The sequence below is a fragment of the Mobula hypostoma genome, chromosome 3 (genome assembly GCF_963921235.1).
Source record: "Mobula hypostoma chromosome 3, sMobHyp1.1, whole genome shotgun sequence".
Classification (NCBI taxonomy): domain Eukaryota; kingdom Metazoa; phylum Chordata; class Chondrichthyes; order Myliobatiformes; family Myliobatidae; genus Mobula; species Mobula hypostoma.
The window spans coordinates 144,998,528-145,024,189 of record NC_086099.1 but is presented as its reverse complement, the minus strand read 5'-3'; the positions used below and the strand labels follow the sequence as shown (position 1 = coordinate 145,024,189).

The 25,662-nt window shown below is 39.2% G+C and overlaps 1 protein-coding gene across 2 annotated transcripts in view; it reads right to left on the bottom strand.

The window, feature by feature from the left end:
* LOC134343572 (cytoplasmic dynein 1 intermediate chain 1) overlaps window positions 1–25,662 on the bottom strand; it is a 211,863-nt gene that overhangs the window by 66,735 nt on the left and 119,466 nt on the right. For both annotated transcript variants that reach the window (XM_063042317.1, XM_063042318.1), the window contains 4 exons: window positions 18,606–18,768; window positions 17,343–17,442; window positions 15,178–15,303; window positions 3,251–3,397 (listed from right to left, as the gene is read on the bottom strand). In XM_063042317.1, coding sequence (XP_062898387.1) covers window positions 3,251–3,397; window positions 15,178–15,303; window positions 17,343–17,442; window positions 18,606–18,768 — 536 coding nt within the window. The remainder of the gene's footprint in view (window positions 1–3,250; window positions 3,398–15,177; window positions 15,304–17,342; window positions 17,443–18,605; window positions 18,769–25,662) is intronic.

Here is a 25,662-nt window from a genome sequence, read left to right as displayed (position 1 = left end):
GAAAAGTCAACTGTTCATTTCCCTCCATAGATGCTGCCTGGCTCTCTGTGTGTTGTTGGACTAATAGCTAATCAATAGGGATGCAGATTGTGCAAATGTAGTAACAGGGAATCATAGTCAATGCCTCAAAGCAGACACATGGAATGCAACAATGAAGGTTCAGGAGTATCGTTAATCATGTTAGAGCATATACCCATTATTGTAATTGAAAATTTAATCTACTGCTAGACCTGTGGACAACCATTTTACTCTGTAGCAAGATCTAGTCCGTTACTAATTAAGTCTTCCTGCAGCCAGCATTCGGTTATCAAAATGTGGTTCTAATGGCAATCTCATCAACAGGGAATTTAAAAGCTCTATCAAATTCATGCTCAGGTAGATCAGCGTTGACTGGTTTCCTGGTATGCACCAGCTTGTAATAAATCCCCCATTATTCAGTTTGTCTCTACAGTGTATATTGCTTAAGGTTTCCAGCATTTACAGAACCTATTTTGACAAACATCTTATAGATGAGAAATGTGTACACACACAATTTTTAATACATTTTATGGTAACAATATTTTGGACCTATATTAGTTCAATATAATTAAATCATGTATGATGTAAAAGACTAATTTAAAGACTGATCACAAATAAGAGAAAATCTGCAGATGCTGGAAATCTGAGCAACCACAGAATGCTGGAGGAACTCAGCAGGCCAGGCAGCATCTAGGAAAAGAGTGCGGTCGACATTTTGGGCCAAAGCCATTTCGGCAGGACTGATGCAGTTCAGCCTTTCGCAAATTGACTTTTCCTGGAAGAAAAAGTGTAATAACCTTCATTAGTTTTATTGCCTGTACAAGAAAATTGGGTGGCAGGATGGAGATACGTCTACCAAAGCAGGTGTAAGGCACATCTTTTCTCTGCAAGTCTGCAGGTCACCCTTGGGCAAGGTGTAGTACCTGCTTAGCCAGCCCCCCCCCCCCAAACCAGGGTCATCTGCAGCCGTGGGAGCAAGTGGTGGATGGTCATATCCGGTGCATACCACAAGTCCTGATTATGCGACCATTGATGCCAGACAAACAATCTCTAAAGAGTATTGAGGATGGCTGGGGCCACCCATCTTGTAAGGACTCTGAGCAGAAGGAGGTAATAGCAAACCACTTCTGTAGAATTTGCCAAGAACAATCATGGTCATAGACCATGACTGGCCACGTCATACGACATGGCACATAATGATGATGCTAAGAAAAGTGAGTGGCTGAAGTGGCCAGAGTTATACAGGCCTTATCAAAAGATTTATAAATAGAGGGAAAGAGGCATATTGTGCTCCCCATTCCTCATCCTGCCTTCTGTTTCATGGGGTATTGCTAGCTATCTCCTCCTCTGTCCAGTTCATCTCTGACTTCCTACGCTGGTGTATTGGAACATGGCAGGCAGTTCATACATACCGAGTAAATAAATGACAGTGTAATTATTATTTTAGGAATGTTGGTTAAGGTTTCAATAGTAGCCAAGATGTTGGGAATAATTTACTAGCCGTTCTTCAAACTAATGACAAATATCTTTTCTCTCCCATCTGAAACAGACTTACACAGCTAAAGCTGGACTCAACATAGCGGGTAAATTGGTTGCTGTCTGTCCCAATCTTAATTGCTAGGACTTTTCAATTAAAAATACCTCAAAGGCCATCCAGTGTTTTCAAGTGGGGCCTTGACAGGACTTTGGCTCAGGACTAGTTGGTAATTGTAGCTTAACTCTATTCATTGGCATATTCAATCCGAAAAGTTGAATGTTTATTTCCCTCTAGGGATACTGCCTGACCCTCTAAGTTCTTCCAGGATTGTGTGCATTGCTCCAGATTTCCAGCATTTGCAGAACCTCCAACTTTCAGGTATGGAGGGTCAACTTGCTGGCCTTCTGTACTGAGAGCAGGTTGATGTATACAGATCCAGTGTTATGGCTCCATGTGCTAATGCAGTGGAGTAAACAGATTACAACAATGGTGCTAGCAATTAAAGACTTCAGTCATATAGAGTAACCAGAGAAAACAGGATTGTTCCTTAAGGTAGGGAGCTCAAAAATCCCGAAGCACATTGACAAAACGAAATGTTTGGAAACTGTTTATGGTGGCAGAAAAATAATCTAATTGTCACACAACAGCCATCAAAATTAAACATTTCCAGCACATAATTTTTTAAATGTAGGTTTATTTGTCTGTCAAAGTTCAGCACCTGTAAAATCATAATTTTGATATTCAATCTCAGAAATGTGAAACTACATTCAACATTTGAATAATAACATATTATAAATTTGCAAGATCAGCCTGTCATCAGCTGGTAAAATACAAGCATGCAACAAAAGAGCAATATGAGCACCTCCTATTGAAATCACTGCCCTGTATCAGTGATGCTTGGCTGATAGAACAATCACGCTGAGTCAGAAGACTGTGGAACCAGTTCCCACTACAGGGACCACCAATGCCACCGCTACCCAACACAAAATTCCACTGGGGCTCGGAAAGTTTAGAGTGCTACCAGAGGTATCATCTTTTGGATGAAAGAATGAACAGAAATTCAGTTCGCTCCAACAGAAGATCGAGAAAAAATATTTTCCACTATTTTAAATAACACAGGTAATTCAATCACTGCCTCTTGGACAGTATAAACTTCAATCAACATTCTTAAAAAGTTGATCATTACTTCAATTTACTGTATAAACCATCAGCCATAAATGTCTTAAAAGATGAAAGATGAATGCTTTGAAATGTTCTAAGATTGTGAACGCTGTTCAAGAACTGTAGATCTTACAACAATTACATTCCTACTCATTCAGCAAATAATACTGTCGGGTCAAGTTAAGAGACAATTAAAAAGCATCAAAGCGACTGAACCCGATCTTTGGACGATGATTTAGATGCCAGGCCAGATTGAAAAGCTCAGGATGTCAGGGCCGGAGGAGAGGGATGGGCCGGTTCAGCTCACTATTCCGCTCTGTACTGAACTAAGGGTCAGTGGACAGAGCTGTCTTTGTGGACTTCAGTTCAGAACGCTATTTGCTTGCAATCATCGTTTGCATGATTTGTTTTTTTTTCCTCTGCACATGGGGTGCTTGATGGTCTTTTTTTTTAACTGGGTTCTTTTGGGTTTTTTGCTTCGTGTCTGCCTGTTAGGAGGAAAGTCTCAAGGTTGCATAATGTATACATACTTTGATAACAAATACTTTGAACTTTGAGAAGTTACACATTTAAATGTAAGAACGATTTACTTACAGTGTGGGCAGCAGCAGAGAGAGGGGTTCGTTGAACTGGAGCTCGACGGTGGCTGCGGTTGTCCCAGAGAACAACTTGTCCAGAGTAGGTACCACTAACTACCAAATTCGGGTGAAATCGGGCAAAGCAGACCGACATTACTGGAGACTGCATATAATCAACACATTGAAATTAGTCAATTACAATCCACTTCATGTGGTCGTACAAGTTTGACAGGTACAGGAAAGATCTTTGAGGCAAATCTAGAGATTGCTTTAAGGTGTATTTTAAGATACATTGATCTCTTTCAGCTAGTACATGTCATATACTTGACAGAATTTATTGATACAAGTCAGTCACTTGCTCCTGTACATCAATCAGCACCACACCCTGAAACATACTAAGGAAATAAATGTGTTATTACTTGGATCAAATTGCTTGTTTATTGAATATCCAACCAAATCCAAATTAGACTCAAATCATGACATGTAAGAAATGTGGCACTTATTTTTTGATGCTGCCAAATTAGTATCTGAAGCATGCAGTGGGAATTGCAGAGAAAAATATCACTGGACAGCACATTTGCCAACGGCTTTACTATGCCAGCACTGATCATTCACCATCAATATGTAAAGCAGACATACAACAATGGCAGTTATCAAACAGTAGATCAGGGGTCCCCAACCTTTCTCGCACTGCGGACCGGTTTTATATTGACAATATTCTTGCGGACTGGCCGGCCATGGGTGGGGGGGGGGGGAGGGGGGTAGGGTTGCCAATGAACAAGAGTAGCAGTCAAGTACGTTGGGTTTACCCCCGGAAAGACTACAATGACCATGAAGCCTTGCGCGGGCACCAGTGCGCGTGCATGATTTGCGCATGCGTGTACTTGCGGATTATTTCTACAAATCATTTTTGGCGATTCTGTTCCCGGGGATGTTAATCACGAATGCAATATGGGTGATAAGTGACTAATACACTCAATTTTGTTTCTAAAAGGGTTTATCTAACGAATTTAATATTAAACACACAGTACATATTTTCTTTGCATGAATATAGCAACAAGTCAATTATCAGGGGAGCTTGAAGTAAGTGTTGAACGAACTTCCAGTAGAAGTGATAGAGGCAGGTTCGATATTATCATTTAAAGAAAAATTGGATAGATATATGGACAGGAAAGGAATGGAGGGTTATGGGCTGAGTGCAGGTCGGTGGGACTAGGTGAGAGTAGCATTTGGCACGGACTAGAAGGGCCGAGATGGCCTGTTTCCGTGCTGTAATTGTTAAATGGTTATATAAGTCAACAGCATCATAACATTTTAAGTAACGTTTAGATATTAAACACACAGCACATATTTTCCCCGTATGAACATATAAAATCATTGCAACACACCAATATCGCTGAATCAGTGGGAGCCCTGGGCTTGTTTCCCTGCAACAAGACGGTCCGATCGAGGGGTGATGGGAGACAGCGATACTCGAAGGAGGTTCCTTATGTCCAGTCTATTCCGCAATTTAGTTTTCGTTGCATTCATTGCAGAGATATGTTGGAAATGGAAGCAACGTTTTCAGTGCTTTCATGGCTATCTCAGGATATTTAGCCTTGACTTTGATCCAGAATGCTGGCAGAGATGTTATGTCAAATATGCTTTTCAGCCCGCCGTCCTTTGCAAGCTTGAGGAGTTGATCTCCTTCCCGCGCTGACATGGATGACGCGTGCGTAATGACCTCGCATGCGTTCAAGCTCAACAGTGGCCGTGACATGGAATGAGGAAAGGTGCAGCTGACTCTTATCGCCAAATCATATCGTTTCCTCGCGACCCGGTAGCACCTGCTTTGTGGCCTGGCAACGGTCCGCGGCCCGGTGGTTGGGGACCGCTGCAGTAGATGATACCTTCCCCAAAACTAGAAGCATCTAAGTGCCTTTCAAAAATAATCCCCACATTTAAAAAGGCAACCATGTCATTGTACTGCACAACTACATGACTGACACAGTCATTGGGAAATTAGATTAAAAGGTTGGCCAGTAGTTAAACAGAGTCAGAGTGATGGAGCATGGAAAGCAGCCCTTCAGCCCATCGCCACCACCTGTGCACACTGATCCTACATTAACCCCCTTTCTTTTAGCCTCACATTCCCAGATTCCACCTCTTGTCCACACAGAGGGCAATCAACATGGCCATCTGAGCTACTGACCTACATGTTCTATGGAATGGAAGAAACAGGAAAACCCAGAGGAAACTCATGCAGTCTGAGTACAATGAGTACGATGAGTTGGAGAAAAAGGAGAACACAGGTGACATGGTGTCATGACAATTACCTTTCCCTCCGTGCCAATAAAACAAAAGAGCTAGCCATTGTCTTCTGCAAAGGAGTAACAGAACTTAGAACAGTACAGTACTGTGTACTCAGCCCCCTGCTGTACTCACTGTACACCCATGATTGTGTAGCAAAGTTTCCATCAAACTCAATATACAAGTTTGCGGATGACACAACAATTGTAGGCCGTATCTCAGGTAATGATGAGTTTGAGTACAGAGGAAATTAAGAAACTGGTGGCATGGTGCGAAGACAATAACCTATCCCTCAACATCAGCAAGACGAAGGAATTGGTTGTTGACTTCAGAAGGAGTAGTGGACCGCACGACCCAATATACATCAGTGGTGCGCAAGTGGAACAGGTCAAAAGCTTTAAGTTTCTTGGGGTTAATATCACAAATGACCTGACTTGGTCCAACCAAGCAGAGTTCATTGCCAAGAAGGCCCGCCAGCGCCTTTACTTCCTGAGAAAACTAAAGAAATTTGGCCTGCCCCCTAAAACCTTCACTAATTTCTATAGATGCACCGTAGAAAGCATTCTTCTAGGGTGCATCACAACCTGGTATGGAAGTTGTCCTGTCCAAGAGCAAAAGAAGCTGCAGAAGATAGTGAACACGGCGCAGAACATCACATAAACCAACCTTCCGTCCGTGGACTCACTTTACACCACACGCTGCTGGAGCAGTACTGCCAGGATAATCAAGGACACGACTCACCCAGCCAACATACTTTTCGTCCCTCTTCCCTCCGGGAGAAGATTCAGGAGCTTGAAGACTCGTATGGCCAGATTTGGGAACAGCTTCTTTCCAACTGTGATAAGACTGCTGAACGGATCCTGACCCGGATCTGGGCCGTACCCTCCAAATATCCGGACCTGCCCCTCAGTTTTTTTGCACTACCTTACTTTCAATTTTTCTATTTTCTATTTATGATAACTTAAATTTTTAATATTTACTAATTTTTACTATTTTTAATATTTAGTTTTTGTAATCCATAGAGCGGAAAGCGCAGAATCAAATATCGTTGTGATGATTATACATTCTAGTATCAATTGTTTGCCGACAATAAAGTATAAAGTACAGAATAATCGGACCACTATGTTGTACTAACTTTTTAATCAATCTAATCCATCCCTTCTGTATAGCCCTTCAGTTTTTTTCTTTCATCCATGTGCATAAGAGTTTCTTAAACATCCTTAATACAGGTATGCGTCACTTAATGTCCATGATATGTTCTGTGAAATCAGAAGTTACGTGATTTGGACGTTGTGCGAACACCATATTATATACTTAGCAAACCTATATGGAGTACTGTAGTGTACCTGTATTGACTAAATAGCGAAGAACTTACACTAAAACTGTATGCTGTACACTATAATACATACACTATGTTTTATTTCATTTAAACCTTTAATTTTTTCACTTTTTAAACTTTTATGTAAACACTTTCTTAGCCTATATCACACACAATTTATCAAAGATGATCAGGATCATCCACATCACTGTTCTCAACTTCCTCAGTGTTCCACTGGAAGAGTTCCAGGTCGAATAACCTGCGTTTGGAAGCCATGATGCACCTTACAGTAATATTTTCGAAAGAAAACTAAACAGAGAGATAACGCTACTACACTCAAGAGACAGGCGATACACAAGATTGGTTATGTCCACTACGTCACGTTCTCCAATTGGGACTACGGACGTAAATGCGATCGGACATTAAGCGGCACACACCTGTATATCTGCCTTTACCCTATCCATAACAGTGTGCTCCCCACACCCACCATTCAGTGTAAAAAGGATTACCTACCTCTGACACCCACCATGCCTTCTTCCAATCAATTTAAAATCCCCCCCACCCCCGTATTAGCCATTTCCATCTTGGGAAAGTTGCACGAGCTGTCCACTCTATTTGTGTCTCTTATCTTCATCACCTCTATCAAGTCACCTCTCACCCTCTATTCCTCAAAAGAAAATACCCTAACTTGCTCAACCAATCCTTATGGGACATACTGTGCTCTCTAATCCAGGCAGCACCCTGGTAAATCTCCTCTGCACCCTCTCTAAAGTTTCCACATGCTTCCTATAACGAAGCAACTAGAACTGAACACTGTGATCTAGCAAGAGTTTTAAAGAGCTGCAACATGACATTGTGGCTCTTGGACCACCACACCAAATGACTTATTAACCACTCTATCAACTTGTGCTGCAACTCAAGAGATCTAGGGATGTGGACCCCAAGGCTCCTCTGTTCCTCCACACTGCTAAGAATCTTGCCATTAATCTTGTACTCTGCTTCAAGTTTAACTTGATAGGATGCAGAGGCAATCGCTTCTCACTTCTTTGGGCTGAACTCCATTTGCCACTTTTCGGCCCACCTCTGCATCCTATCAATGTCCCATTGCAGCCTACAACAACCCTTTATACCACACACAAAACCAACAACCTTCATGTCATCTGCAAACTTACTAACTCACCCTTCCACTTCCTCATCTAAGTAATTTATAAAAAACGCAAAGTGTAAAGGTCCCTGTGGAACACCACTGGTTACCAACCTCCAAGCAGAATACACATCATCTAGTACCACCCTCTGCTTCTGTGGGCAAGGCTATTCTGAATCCATGCAGTCAAGTTTTCCTGGATCCCATGCCTTCTGACTTTCTGAATGAGTCTACCATGGTTGTAAATCCTGTCTCTAAGAATCCTCTCCAATATTTTGCCCACCACTGATGTAAGTCTCACTGGTCTACGATTCCAAGGATTAACTCTATTATCTTTCTGGAAGACAGGAATAACTTTTGCCACCCTCCTATCTTCTGGTACAACACCTGTGGCCAGTGAGGACTTAAAGATCATCACTAAAGGCACAACAACCTCTTCCATCACTTCCCCTCGTAACCTGAGGTATATCCTCTCTGTCCTAATGTTTTTCCAGCCTCTCTTCTTTCTTAACATTGGCATATTACAGCATTTCAGCTTGTTTTACACTGTCCATTCATTCAAGTTCCATCTCACCGGTGAATACTAAAGCCAAGTATTCATTAAGGGCGCCCCTACTTTCTCAGACTCCAGGAACACATTTCTTCTCTTATCCCTGAATGGTGCCCTATCTCTAGTCACTCTCCTGTTCTTCACATACGTTTTCCTTAATTCTACTCACCAAGGCCTTCTCATGCCCCCTCCTAGCTCTCCTAAATCCTTCCTTGAGCTCCGTCCTGGCTATGTAGTATCTCTCTGATCCTTGTTTCCTAAACCTTAAGTGTGCTTTTTTTCTTCACTTGACTAGACAATTCTACTTCTCTTGTCAACCATGGTTCCTTCAACGTAACATTCTTTCCCTGCCTCAATGGGAAAATCCTCTCCAGAACTCCATGCAAATATTCCCTGTACAACCTCCAAATCTTCATTGTGCATTTACCCAAGTACATCTGTTCCTAATTTACACTCCCAAGTTCCTGCCTAATAGCATCATAATTCCTACCCCAATTAAATACTTTCCCATACCATCTGCTCCTATCCCTGCCCAAGGCTATGGCAAAAGCCCAAGAGTGGTGGTTACTGTCTCTGAAATGCTCACCCACTGAGAGATCTGTCACCTGACCAGATTTTTTGCCTAGTACCAGATCCAGTATGGCCTCTCCTCTAGTTGATCTGTCTACATATTGTGTCAGGAGTCTTTCCTGGATATACCTAATGAATTCCATTCCATCTAAATCTTTTGCACTGAAGTGGTGCCAATCAATATTTGGGAAGTTGAAGTCGCTCATAATAACAACCCCATTATTCTTGCACTTTTCCAAATCCGACTCCCGGTCTGCCACTGTTGCTATGGGGTGGAGAAAAGGGGTCTAGAGAGTACGTCCAATCAAGTGATTGCTCCTTTTCTGATTCTGACTTCACCCATACTGACTCAGTAACTGATCTCTCCACGGCATCTGCCCTTCCTGCAACTGTGATACTATCCCTGGTTAACAATGCCACTCCTCCAACTCTTTTACTTCCGCTCCTGTCCTTTCTGAAACAACTAAACTCCAGAGCATCCAGCAGACATTCCTGTCCTTATGAGAACCAAGTCACTGTAATGTCGACAGTGCCATGTACTATTCCATGCTCTATGTTCACCACCCTTGTTTCTGACACTTCCTGCGATTAAAACACACACACACACACACACACATCAGCCTGTCCAGCTGACTGCAGTTATGTCCTATCCTTGCCCAGTCTCTCAAATGCTGCATCTAACTTTATGGCAACTGCTCCATCCTCTCATCTAGCATCACTGATTCCAGGTTCCAGCAAACCTATTCATGAGGATATTGATCCCACTCAAGTTTGTGTGTACAGGTCATACTTCCCCCAGAAAAAAATCCCAATAATCTACGAATCTGAAACTCCGCCTCCTACACCAATTCTTGAACCACACATTCAACTGCCATTATCAGCCTATTTGTACCCCCACTGGTGCACGGTGCAAGCAGCAATCCAGAGATTACTACTCTTGAAGTTCCCTTTAATTATTCCTACCTGGCTCCCCATATTCTCTCTTCAGAACCTCAAATCTTCTTCTCCTCACCTATGCGATTGATACAACATGTACCACCACCTCTGGTTGCTCACCTTCCCCTCAAGAATGCTTGTGGACCTGATCTGTGATGTCCTGACCCTGGCACCTGCACAAGGCACATGTTCTTGTTTATGTAAACAGTACCAAGGTTCAGAGCTTCAAATACTCCGGAGTGAGTATCACCAATAGCCGGTCTTGGTCCAACTGCATTGATGGCATGGCCAAGGCAGCACACAAGTGCCTTCCTCAGGCATTTGACGTACCCCTTTTAACTCTCACTAATTATTAATCGATGCACATAGAAAGCATTCTATCTGAATGCATCATGGCTTGGCACGGCAACTTCTCTGTACATGACTGCAAATTAGCCACAGAGAGTTGTGGACACAGCTCAGCAAGTCACAGAAATCAGTCACTCATCCATGGGCTCTATCTACACTCACCACTGCCTCTGAAAGCTGTCAATATAATCAAAGACAGGCAGACGGCTGAGAGCATCAGGCTCAAAGATGTATATTCCGTTATAAGACCTGAACAATTCCTAATGCAATAAAATAGAATCTAGACCTCATGATCTACCTTGTTCAGCTTTGCACCTTATTGTCTACCTGCATTGCAATTTCTGTGGTTGCAGCATTTTATTCTGCATTTTGCTATTGTCTTCCGTTGTACTACCTCAATGCACTATTGTACTGAAGTGATGTGCATGCAAAACAAGTAATTCACTGCACCTCAGTACTAGTAACCATAAACCAATTTAATCAATTTTTTAACAATTATTTCCAGTTCCATCCTTTTTATGAAACTGTTTCGAGAATTTTTTCCAATTCCAAAGCTCAACTTATATCCTTACTACAAGGACACAAAAGGCTGCAGATGCTATAATGTGGAGCAATATAATGTGGGATGGGTGTTGGTGGTGATGGAGGGAATAATGAGTTTTGCTCTGGGGGGGGGTCAACATTCCTATTATTGATTTGTAGGCTACCCAAGTGGATACGAGGTGTTGTTCTTCTAATTTGCTTTTGACCTCACCACAGCAATGGAAAAGGTCAAGGACAGATAGGTCAGTGTGGAAATAGGAGTTGAAACAACGCACAACTAAACATTCGTGATGGCTGTCCCTTAATCACCCAGCCCCAACCCACTTTTATCTGTTTCCACCAGTCACACACCAGAATAATGTTGCATATAGTATGCATCCATTTTGTTTTCAAGCTTTCCTAGACAAAAAGTCTTTTCATATACACAGAGAATGGTGGGTATATAGAATGAGCTGGCAGAGGAAGTAGAGCAGGTGAGTACAATGTAACATTTAAAATGCATTTGAACAAGTTAATTAATAGGAAAGGTATAGGATATGGGTCTAATGTTAGTAAATGGAATTGGCTCAGGAAGGCATCTCAGACAGTATGAACGAGTTGGGCCAACAGACCTATTTCCATACTGTTATCGTGCAACTGCTTGAGTTGAGTAGGATATTCTCTGAAGGGGTTGTCTATTAGTGGGTCCTCGGGTGGCTGTAGAGGCCACATATTCTGGTGCAGAGTGGGTAAGAGTAAGTGGTGGCTGTGGTTAGTGGTTGGGTCTCTTGGTTGTCCAGTCTCTCCTTTAACAGCTGCCGCTTGTTCACTGCTGCACAGCGGGGCTTGCTCTCACGTAGAGCAGCTCCCTCTTGAGCAGATTTCCTCAGCTGTATCTATTGAGTGCAACGTCTTCCCAGTTTTTAGATGTAATGTTAAATTTTTTCAGGTTAATTTATGTTATCTTTGAAGCATTTCCTTTGCCCACCAAGGGCTCATTGACCTTCCTTCAACTGGGAGTAAAGGATCTGCTTGGGGAGATATGGGTTAGATATCTGGATGACATAACTCATTCATCAGAGTTGGCGTTACTGTTCGTGGTGGAGATGCTGTCCATACTGTATAATTTTGTAACTCTATGACTCACTGGGTCGGATAGCTATTCATCCAAAACACAGAAAAACTTTCATTTTTGTTTTTAAAGTTGGTAATAAACCGCATAGACATGATCGAAGACAGACCAACATATTCAAACAAATGGGCTTTCATGGTAAATTGAAGGAATTTTAAAGAGATCTTGATTCAGCAAAATAAATGAATGCATTATACCAAATTGTTATGCTCTGATTAGCATAAAACATCACTTTTTAGGCCACTACAACCCTTAAGTGAAATATAACCAGATGAATACTACAGCAACTAAAGAATTTAGTGCTGTATATTTTAAGAGCTAAGTTTATTATAAGTAGCATTCATTTCTAACACCAAAGAGTTACTGGTTTGCCAAAACCCTAATCCTTTCATCAGCAATTACAAAAATACCAATTACCATGGCAAAATTAATTAGCTTCTTTCAATGGACACAAAACATAGTCCTACCCCGGCCCTTTTTAAAGGAGGGCTTTGCAAACAAATTATGACATCAAGCCACACAAGACATTTGGAAAGGTGAGCAAAAGCTTGCCCAGAGAGCAAAGTTTAAAAATCCTTTTAAAACAGAAAGGTCAAGGAGGGAATTTCAGAGCTCAGGGCTTTCAAGGCTGACAGCATAATCTGTTCATGGCAGCTAACTAAATTCAAATATTCCCAAAAGATGAGGAGTAATATCAGAATGTTGGAAGAGCTAGGAGGAGGTTACAAACCAAAGGAAAGAATGAGGCACTAGAAAGATTAGGAACAAGATATGGCTAAACTTGATACCAATGCAAGTTAAGGAGCAGAACAATGACTGAGCCCTGGCAATTGCAGATTGTTTATATTTGCACATCTGTGATCTTGCAAAGTGCAGAGCAGCCTCTCTACCACTATGCATTCTAGCAAGGGTATCACTTCCTAGGTTGGTGCTTCCCAAGGCGCATCCATGTGACTGCAGATCCAGAATCATCAAAAGACATTGGAAGAACAAGTGACAAGGCAGTTGAACAACAGCACAATAAAACTTCAGTTTGAGGTGCTGCAAATGGAATTGTTTCAGCGAGAAGGTGCAGTAAAACAGACATTAAGAGGAAATACACAAGATTTATGTAATGTGGGATCTCCATCTCCAGCTCAGAATGTCCCACATGCATTTCTCACCCCGATCCTGCAAAAGATTCTGGGGGAATAAACTTAGTGATTTCCCAAGCACAGAAGATAGAGGCCCCTGGGAATCACTAAAATTAAAGTGAGGGTCATTTTGTTCTGTGCCATTGTGCAATGCGTGATAGAATGCACGTTTATATCATTCGGTACAAACAGTCTTTCGAATATATATAAAAACAAGATGCATTGGATGTCACAGGTCATACAACATGCAAAGTAGCCATTCAGCCTATCATGTCCGCACCTACCACCAGGCATCCATCTGTATTAACCCTGACTTCCAGCACTGTCTCTGTCTATGCAAACCAAGTGCAGATTTAGACACCTCTTAAATGCTGTCAGCAATTCTGCTACAGCACTCTCAGGCAGGAACTCATCACTCTTTGGGTGAAAAAAGGCCCTCCTCATATCCCAGCTAAATATCTTACCCTTCATTCTTTTAAACAGTATGGCTAGTTATCTTCTTCTGTGTCCCTCTGCATTTAGAGATACAGTGTGGAACAGGCTTTTCTGTCCCAATGAGCCACAGCACCCAGTAACCCACCCATTTAACACTAGCCTAATCTTAGGACAATTTATAATGACCAATTAACCTCCTGACTGGTATGTCTTTGGACTGTAGGAGGAAACTGGAGTACCAGGAGGAAACCCATGCAGTTCACAGGGAGAACTTACAAACGCCTTACAGTAGATGGTGCCAGAATTGAACTCCAAACTCCGGTACACCCCGAGTTCTACCAGCATCACACTAACCGCTACACCATCGTGGAGCCTAAATTTGTGATCGTTTTGAAATGTATTCAAATGTTCAAACATTTAGAAATAATTTTCAGCAATTCGCTAAGACAGAAGGAGAGGCTTATCTCGTTGTCAAAGCAGCATCTTGGGCAGAGCCTGTTGCTTCTTGATAGTACCCCTACACCCATCAACATGTGACAGGAAGACATTCAGCAAACCTCGCCATGATACAGCCTTGGTACCGAAGATTGCGTCTCATTTATCTAGCAAGTTACTATGTGTAACTTATATGTGTGGACTTTCGAGTTTACATATCTTGTTAGTCACTGAAAAATCTTCACCATTTCTACCAGTTGTGCTCTCTCTCTACAGGATTCAACACATTTTCTTTTTTCTTTCTGAAAAGAAGGAATTGATGAAAGGGACATGAAAGCTATAACAGTGGCATGCATTTCCTGCAGGATGTAGGATATATCTCGTGCTTCGGTGATGACATGTGTTTGAAGTATGTCCAACTGCGGCTCTCAGCAGATTGCATACAGCAGGGATGGCGATCGTATGGTACACGCAAAATATCTGCTGACACGCGGCATGCAGAGTTGCCCCTCAATTCTTTAAACTCCACGCATAACATAAAGACACATAATAATTATCTTTACTGCCAAATGAAGCAGCAATTTTTTTTTTACAACCTGAGAGCAGTGAGATGTTTTCACAGGAAATGTCTCACGCCAGCTTGGCACCAGTTAGATAACTGCAAGAAGTGACATTAGTTGATACGTTTTGAAATCCTTGCAGACCCAGTGTACACATCAGTAGTTTAATCGTGCATACAGTAACAATACTACTTAGAAATGATTATTTTTCAATTGTCTTCTTCAAAGATTAATATAATTTTGAACAGGTTTTCTAAAATGCTTCATTTATTCCAATCTGTTACTTAGAAATAAGCAGCTGTGTGAAATATAAAATGTACCAAAAGAAAGTCTCTTAATTTCCATGTGGGTGGGCCAAAATATCTGAATGGTTGGTTTAGGTGGTATACCAACTTTCAACCCTGCAGATGTTGTCAGTATGTTTTAACGAATGCAAATGTTATCATTAAAAAAGTGCTTTACAAGTGTTTTACATTTTTAGCTCAATTGGAAGAGCAACAAAACTATTAACACAAAGCATTTCAGTGCACAGCTATATTTATAGGGTTGCTGCCACATGATGAAGCCTTACCTGACAATGAAATATATATTCTGGGGTGTTTTTCTTAAATTTCATATTCCAAACCAAAGCTACCCCATCTGGCTCATGTGGGGCATCTTCATTGTTACAATAAGAAGCAACCATCAGTTCAGGATACTGAAACAGATAAAAGGCTTTGATTCATTACCAAATCAAATTCACTGACAAACATTACTGACTGAATACTCACAAATAAAATAAAATGCTCACAAATAAAATGGTTTGCGTTGGAACTTACTTGACTGCAAAATTAACTTAACCCTCACAATTTAGATTTCATGTGAACACATTTCAATTAACTTACTGGCAGAGTTGCTACCATTTAAAAATGGGTCAGACTCGATCATTACTTAGTTCGTAACCAGTGGAAGTGGCTTTCAACTGAATACAAATTAAATACGGTTATCACAAAGCACTTACTGTATGTCTGTACATGGATTATCTTTATAATTATAACTTTCCAACCATAATATGTATTAAATTAAAAAACTCAAATCCAGTCGCATAACTTTGCATCAAAGATTTGTTCTGGAATGGTCTAGAGTGGAATGCAATTTCAAATTCATACAAGAGACACAGAAATAATACTTCGTGTTCAAGCCATGATGAGAATTCAGCAAACAGATTTGGTGATTTACTTTTATTGAACTTGCTGCTTTGCAAATCTAAAACAGACTGCATCAAATCAGATATTGAAGCACTAATCACTGACTTCATATTTGAACATATCCCTTCACTTAAAGTCCCAAAATAGAGAACAATTTTCTAAGATCCTTTTGGGTCTATTCACATTCTCTTCAGAATATTATGTACTAAATTGCCTAACAACTAGATTAATGGTCTGAAACTGGAAAGGCGACAACCTATCCTGCCATTTTGTTACAGGATTTCCACAACTCATGAAATCTGCACATTCGGATCGCCAAACTACTACCATCACCCCAAGGCAAATTTTAGTAATTTTGGTTTCAATCCAAGAATGGTGACTATTTTCTAGGTTTAGGCATTAAAGAACGCGGAGCAAACCTACATAAATAGGGATTAGCAACAATTTAACTCAACAGCAGAATAGACTTGAAGAACCTAATATGTATCCATATTGCCTTTGAAAAAGGTTCTCTTAACCCACTACTCATAAATATTCTGAACCAAAAAATCACAAATTGCAAAATTCCATTAAGGCTCAAAAATCATAAATCAACTCTGGTTAGTCATCATTTTAAACACTGGTTTGAATAGTTTGACTCATGTCCTAACAGTTTCTGGACATATTTTCCAGCAGCAAAGATGGTGAGGGAAAGATTTCACACGTGCAATATCTATTTTTTTGAGTTTACATATATTGAACTGATAGCTCAGAGGAAGCGTTAAAAACAAGCTTAGTTCCCCTTGAATTACTACACCTTTAAGTGCTCACTTGACACCACAGCAAGATACTGCTGAAACATGATGTTGCCGTTTAAGAGGGTATGGCAACTACTAACCTACACAAGAACAAAAGGGGTACATCATAAATATTAAGCTACACTGATTAAATTATATAAATTTGTTTGGAAGTTTTACACAAAGGCAAAATACTATTGCTCAACTTATCTTAAATAATAAAGCAGTGTAATTTAATTGTCTATCCAAGAAACAAACAATCTCGGAATAAGTTTTAGAAATAATTAAATAAAAACTCAAAAAATGGAGTACAATCATTCATCACGTTGCATTTGCATATTTCAAGAAAATATGGGCTATAATTTAAAAATTAATATTTAAGCAAATTTGAAAATGTATACAATAGATGTACAAGTGGTCTACATTTCACACCAGATATTTTGGATGAAGCTTTTCAGTAGATTTGCTTTTTATTATACTAGAATAGAAGTTAACAAAACATCACATTTGCTGCTAGCAATGATGACAGGTCACAACACAAGAATGGAAGTATGGCGCCTTCACCTGCTCTTCATATATCAATTTTGGCTACTGATCTTTTGAAAATGGGCATGAACTTTCCCCATTTCTAATGTACTAGTATTCCTAGTATGTAGCATTACATTTTCAAAAGTCATGCAGAAAAAGGCTTAAAAATCTTTAAGCTCATTGCACCATAATCTTCTCAAGCAGACTTAAAATACAGAATTCACTATATTTTAAAACTTATTTACCTGAAGTGACCAATCTAAACAGGTTACAACACGATGTTTTGACCAATGTTCATCATAAAACTGGCGGTTAAATGAAAGGTTTAGTCCAGATTGAAAGTCTCTGCAACAAAACAATAGAATAAAACACCTCACTCATGTGGCTATTGTTCATTCTTTGCTCTTATAAGACAGCTACGTAAATGAGAAGTATTATCGTTGAAGGCAATGATAATAAGAACACCAATTTATTCCTAGATAGATATTTTAAATCTTCAACTCAGTGATGTAAAGATGTGTCAGCTAACATTTGAAATTCAAGATTGATTTATTACCAGAGAATGCATAAATTATACAACCTTGAGATCTGTTTGCTCACTGGTAGCCACAAAGCAAGAAACCTGAAAGAACCCAATTAAAGAAAAAAATAAAAAAGGAATAAAAAGAAAAATAAAAGACCAACACTCAATGTTCAGAGAAAGATATAAAAAAAATAAAAATCATGCCAACAATTAAAGGAAACAACAGCATTCCAATCCAAAATTGAGTCCTCAGATCCGAACCCCAGAGCAACCCGGAGTTCGCCCAAAGCCTCGCCTATCAGTTCTTATTGGCAGGCATGGAGCATAGCAGCTAGGGCAGTCTTCACAGCGACAGCGCCATGGAGTTGACCATTGCGGAGAATAAGCAAAATCGGCTCTTGTCCTGATCGACACAGTCTTTTTAGTCTATCTGGGCCGGTGTTTAAATTGTCTAAAAGCGTATCCCTCCCTCCAAGGTGCAATGATTTATGTAATGCTCCTGATATTGAACTAATATGGGCCTAAAACTGAACTTTATGACACATTTATCAGAAATTCATTAAAAGAAACTACTTTCCCTTGTAATTGCATACTATTTCTGTGCGCAGTTGGGTAATTGTAAAATGAATGAAATGATGACAGCTCACACTGATTCCTATATGTAAGACCAAATCAAAAATCCAGAGCTTTACATTTGTTTCTATAAATAATAGAAATACAGGAAATATCTTGTGTATCAGTATTTTTGTTGACACTACAAATGATCTAATGAGTCACTACTTTAATCCAGAAATACACATTTCTTTGAGCCACGGTTGCTTTAAAATAATTCAAAACTTCTAATTTAGTAAATAATTCAGTCGCTAATTTGTATTACAGGGTGTGTACTTTATATACTGACAGATGCTTTTTTAAACACTGGCATCAGCCACTTGACTTTTAATTGAGGACCTGCGAAATAATTTTAAAATAGCATAAAACATACCCTTCTTTTTCATCCAATTCTTTACCACCATAGTCAAAAAAGAGACTGGAATCTTCAGCAAGAGCACGCTCTATAATACGTATGTTATGGTCAAAGAAAGTCAAAAATTCCTCTGAATGAAGAATTTGCTGTTTCTCCTCTTCAGTGAGTTCCCTTGGAGAAGCTTTGAAAAGCAAGAGTAAAAAAAAATCACAACAACATTGAATAAAAAGAACAACTGACTTCTCGATTATTACAATTTGGAAAACACTAAAACATTAAATATCAGTAGCAACTCTAATCACAACCTGCTCCTTCCAAAGTGGATTAGTTTTTTTATACAAATAATTATTGATCTTGGAGACCTGGGAATGATTAGCTGCAATGTACAACACCACCTGTAAAAATTGATCAGATCTGTTGGTTTTGCTTAAGTATTATAGTTACCAAGTAGATTATCAAAATTAAATGCTTGTCTGCAATTATTATTTTGTTAAAAATGTACACTGAATATTATCTCTATTTTCTGACCACTACAAAATTGCAGCTACTGTTCAAGAATGCAATCTTTCATTTATTCATTCAAAAGATTCAGACAATACCCTGAGACAGATTGTCATGCAGAAACAGCTGCTGTTGTCTTAAAAACAAGGGTCTTTATTTGTATTTACATGGATTACAGGACCAGCAATTGCAAAAACCACATTAAACCTTTAATTTAGATGCTTAAAATTTTACAAATATTCAGACAAGTCTGTGTGGAGCCAGAAGAATCAACTTGGACAAAAGACAATAACATGTAATGAAAACTTTTAATCAGCACAGAATTCTTGGATAGCCTTCAAGAGATATCTTTCCTTAGGGGAAAATGCGTACTAAAAACATGTATCCTACTCCCTGCAGAAATCATATAGCATAAAATTTTTGCTTGGAACCATCACTCACTCTATCCCGATGTTCCATTTGAATTTGGATTGATAGAGCATAGCTGGTAGGAATGGTTAATCCCTTCTAAATTTAACATACAAGCGCTAGAAACCATGCTAATTATATGTTAACTTCCAATGGTTAGAGTTTGCAAGAACAACTACTATTGGGTGGCATTTAAGAAACTAATTTACTTACTCTGAACTTATAAACGCTCCCCCTCTGATCCTCGTACCACTGAACATGGTCATAGCCAAGAACCAAATACAGCAATACTATCTACCTCATTGGACAAGAAACTTACTGATCCAGAAAGCTCTCAGAATTGCTTTTTATATAATTGTAATCCCAATCTATAACTGAATAAAGTTCCTCCTTTTTACTCAAAACCTTCTGCACATCTCTACAATTTCCCTGTGAATTTGCCTCAGACCTCTGTTTCAGATGCACATTACAATCTGATGTTGTTAATTATGCCTCCAGCTCACCAATCCCATTTCATGCAGGTTTACATATGTGCTTTATAAAACTGTTTTAAACCTTCTCTTTAAAAACCCTTTGTTTTTAGTGTTATTTATCACTCCCAAAAGAGATGGGAAAGGATCCAAAAGAACGAAGTGGAGGGGAGCAAGGCAAGAATGCAATAGAGGAGATTGAAGAATGGAGACAGACAGATAGTAAAATATAGTAAAACAGGAACAAGAAACAGAACAAGAAAACAGTGGAAAATGAAAAGGAAGGAATATATACTGTTGTATATTAACCTTTAAATCCAACTTCAGAAGTGAGATGGTTTCTAAAATGAGAGGTCTTTTTTCCCCCCACAAGTGTTACAATTTTCCTTTATAGGTTGTATGAATGAAAATAGGGGAGTGCACAAAAGATGGCTGACTTTCCATCACCAGTGTTGTTAATATATTCCCAAAGAGATCAATCTCACCATCTCCATCTATAAGACAGAGGTGGGGGTAGAACCTGGTTAAAGTATGTTACAGGCTCTAACTTCCAACATGAAGTAGAGTAAAATACAGACACTGAAAGAAATGGATGTTCAGCTTCATTCTTGTTTCCAAAGGATTCATTGCCAACAGTCTACACTCCCTACAACCCCCATCCCATGACCTGCCTAACAAAACCTTCAGAAAAACATGTAGGGTTGGTGTATCAAATGGGGGCAGAAGGAATACAATCTCCTATTGAAAAAGACTGAAGGTTAATGTGATTGATCCCAAAGCAAGTTATCAGCTAGGAGGTTCGAGGAAGGGGTAGGATAATGAAGTGAAGCAGTGGACAATGTAGTCGCTCTGAGAATAGTGGGAAGGCACCAATACTTTGAGGCACATTAGGAAACTACTATGGGCAATGTTTATCTGGAAACTCTCATCCCAAGTATAGCCTGGGCACATCCCTTTCCTAGTACATATGATATTAATCCATCACAAAAGGCATGTGAAAATCTTAAAACTGAAAATGACAGCAAGGTAAGAGAAAAAAATACATGAAAAGATAAAAGCAGGCTGAAAAAAGAAAGAAAGAGAGAGAGAGCGCGAGGGAGCGAGAGGGAGAGGGAGAGAGCGAGAGAGAGAGCGAGAGAGAGAGAACGAACGAACTGTTAGTATGGACATCAGTGACTAACAAAACAATCAGTATATAGCCCAAATGTGCCACAGAATATCTACTTGTACCAAGAAATTAAATCAGCGAATTCCGTCCTACAGATTGAGGATAAAAAGCAGAAGACTAAAGATAAACGCAAAACAATTTATCTTCCTAGCATTATCAACACAATTTTTACAACTTTGCATTCATTTTTAAAATATTTAAAATGGTAATGTGTTTAAAATTTTGCCTATGGTCATAAAATACAACTTAATCCTCTGACCAACAGTACAGCTATGGAAGGGTGTGACAATAAACAGCTAGTTTAGTTGGAATAAAGAACTTAAATTTCTTTTCCTCCAGAATGAAATTAAACATTAGACAGTGTGTGGGACTTTCATATTCATGTATCAAGCTATTTGTTTTTAAATACTTGGTAAAAATTATGCACGTCTTTCAAATGGCTTATTGCAGGTAATTGTGTTAAAACACTTAAATTTTAGTACATTTTAAATAACAGAACCTTTGGGTTATTCAACTTTAGGTTACTAACAACTCATTATTGCAGGTAATGTTAAGAACATTTTCATTTGCTACAATTCCATAGATGTAATAACTGCTTTAAGAATAAATTTCTTAAGAGCTTTGAACCTAATATTTATTATGACTGAAAAAATCATCTAAGTATATCACATCCCCATTCCCCTTAATATACTTTGCTTCTTTTGTAAATTGGCAGCAATAGATTATTTTCCTGATACCTATATTGCATGATTATATAACTAGTTATCATTTACAGTTCCAAGCTTAATATTATTTAAAAATATCATTTACAAAATACTAGTGAATTTTTCAACATTTTGACAAGTCAAAAGAAAATCAACCTTTTGCAAAACTGGTGCATGGACAGTCGATTCTTGCTAATATACAGTACATCAATGTAACCACAATCTCCAATGTCTATGCTGTTCATGTAATCATCTATAATTTTTTTCTTTGGTAACTAGTACTGTTAAGTGCACTTTGATCTCAGTTTCAGAGTGTCCCTTATTTCTTCTAGAGAAGCTAGCAGATGCACAAATGACTGATCAAAGTATTCTACTGAGAAACTCAAAAGGATAAGGAAGGCCACCATGTGGCAACAAAACCACCATTTGATAAAACAGTATTTTCTTAGGAACATTAGTTTTTCGTCTTTGGAACACAGTAATTATCCTGTTCCTCTTTGATATTTAATGGAACTCCAATGATGTGCTGAACATGGCTTGTGCAGCCATTTAGCATGACCTCAGTACTCAATTTATTAGAAGTCAATAAAAAGTCTTGAAACAGAAATATAACCAACTTAGCCTCAAAAGAATATTTTTATCCATTAGCTCTATCTTGATCTTTCAGTTAAAAAGTAGATGGTTAAACTGAATTAATACATCCCAGTTTCCTCACACAATTACATCTTTATACAAATATTTAGATTCTATAGCAACATCTTCCATCATGTTATTTATATACAGTATATTACATATTATATATTATAAATACAGTACTGTGCAAAAGTCTTGGGCACATATATAGACTTTTGCATAGTACTGTACATGTCAATGTGGAGCAGAGACCAAATTTGTAAATTGGGCAGGAGCAAAGGATTTTGGGAATGGCGAGGGTGAGGCACTGTGGGAGGGGTGTGGGATAGGGGGCACAGAAGGAATGCCAGGGGTGGGTAGTGGCATGGGTGCATTCACACCCAGCCCTGAGACACCAGGCAAAGTCATTTGATTACAAACAATTGGTTTATTGATCACTGCAGAATGTCTCTCTGGTATGTCCCACTCCCTCCCCTCTCCCTTCTCCTATTCCAAACTAATCATGATTCCACTCTACCTGCCCCCTTCCCCCTCTCAGTTCACAATGGAGCCCATATCAGAATCAGCTTTATTATCACTCACATATGACATGAAATTTGTTTCTTTCATTAAAACATACAAAACTGTTACAAGAGTTTTGCAGGGAGGACACAGATGCGTTACATCCCCTGACTGAGCAACCTAACACTGGTGGACACAGATTGAGAGAAAGGAGTAGGTAACTTTGTACCGTGATGAGGAAAATTTCTTCTCTCAAAGGGTGAATTCTCCACTCCAGAGAATTGACCAACAAAATGAAGATTGATAGATCTGTGAAAAATAAAAGTTGAGGAAGAAGATCAGCCACGATCTTGATAGATGATGGAGCATGCTGGTAGAGCCACAAGGCCTACGTCGGCTTCTTTTTCTAATGTTCTTCCTTGTTCTATTACACTACAGGGAATGTGGGATACAAGGTGCTAAATAATATTACGTGAATCTTATCCCCAATGGAAGCACACTTACTCTTGAATCAGAAGCAGGAAGATTCAAATTCTGCCATTGTGTTCTCTACATTTAATCCTCTTGCATTGCTACCAATAAGAGCAATTACCAATCCCCTTCCATTTCTCCCACATGAATCCATTTCTCCCCTTTCTACCCGATCCTTAAGACCCTTTGTCCTGACAAAGGGTCTCGGCCTGAAACGTCGACTGTACCTCTTCCTAGAGATGCTGCCTGGCCTGCTGCGTTCACCAGATAATTCTGTAAATAGCTACACACAGTAGTCTATTTTATTGGAATGCATGACTCCTTGATTCCCTCAGCTACTCTCTTAGCTGTTGTCTCCTTCAGTGCTTTTTCTCAAGGATCACCAACCTCACTATATTCCTCACCATTATCTACTATTCCAGAAATCTGTTCCACGAGACACCGTTGTGATGATTATTCTATTTTGTAAATTGGAGTTATAGTGCTGCCCAGCAACCCACCTATTTAGCACTAGCCTAACAACAGGATAATTTACAATGAACAATTAACCTACTAATCAGCACGCCTTGGACTGTGGGAAGAAGCAGGAGCACCCGGAGGAAACTCACGCAGTTATGGGAGAACGTACAGACCCTTTACAGATGGTGGCAGAACTGAACTCCAACAACCCGAGCTGGAATAGCGCTGTGCCAACTGCTATGCTACCATATCAACCCACATCAATTTTCCCCTCATCCGTTTTTAAATCTTAAAAAAAACTACCAATGATCTAGCCCCTTAAATTGTTTTCACCTACTCTAACCTACTCTAATCACACACAACCTTCAAGGGCAGTTTAGGATTCAGTATAAGTTCACCAGAAATGACCTCATCCCAAAAGAAAAACTGTTCTATATAAAAGAACAAATCAGAATCTTGATAGTCAAAAGCATTGAAAACAGAGTGCTTTCGCTGTCAAAATGAATCCTCACACCATTTTAGCCTCAAGCCAGCTCATATGTATATATTTCAATTTTTGTGAAATCTTGCTGACCTCTGGAATTTGATCATAATGCTCAATAGTGAGCTTCTTTCCTTGCGCTCTCATAACAAGATCTGATTTCTCTCTCACATTGCTGTGGTTCTTTCACAACAAAAATGCAACTCTACTTAGGTTAGATGTTTTTGATGGTAGCATACTGATAATACAGTTAACATATAGTGCCCTCCCCTGCCAGAAGTTGTTAATACAGGAGTTAACAGACACCAAAGGCCTATGAGCTCAATCTAGACCTTAAAACAGATTTTCAGCACAAATGAAATTTACATTCAAACCCATCTATCACCATAATTTTTTGTTTTGCGCTGGCATGAAGGAAGCCCTCCAAAATGAACAAAATACTGCGCTGCATAACATTTGTCCAAAACCCTCGCAAACACATAACCATTTCTTTGGATCTAGAGTTTTTGTATGAAAATGCTTACAATTTGTTCATTGTGTCTCACTATCACTAAATATTAATCTGCTAATCATAGAAGAGTTAGTTTAAAATGTTTTGCAGAAATGATCACATTATTCTAAAGATAATGTATTCTACACACAATATTGGCAAATATTTAAAAAGCTATTTGACAAGTTTCCATCAGTGACTTCACAAAATATAGGCAATCATGGTGGAATGATGTTATTACCATACCAGAAAATTACTTAATAAAGATTTAAACTTCAAAATAATCCTGCTAATGTTGCTTAATTCACCTGATACAAAATTATAAAAAGGATGATCAATTCAGTAAAATCCTTAAAAGGAAATCCAGCAAATCTTACCTGGTTTGACATAGGCATGACATTAAATCTGCAGCAATATAGTCTACTGCTAACTGTACTTTGAAGCAGGATATAGACTTAGAATTTGCTTCAAAGTTTAAAAACGTTGCATGCCACCATTATCTCAAAGTAGGTAAGGGCAGCATTTACTACCTATGCAACTGACTCCCCCACCACTACAGACATTTGTTTTTAAAACAGTTATGTAAATTTTATGATCTAAACTCAATTAAGTGACATACCTGAAAACCATGGCAACTACTGGAAGGGAACTATAGTCCACAGTTTTGAAGTCACAAAAACAGGAGCTAATGTGACAAATTAAAAATGTGTCCAAATTGGAAAATATCAGCACGCAGTGGTTCCCTTGGACCTTGTGGGAGCCCTAATGTAGAAATTGCAGGGGCCCTGG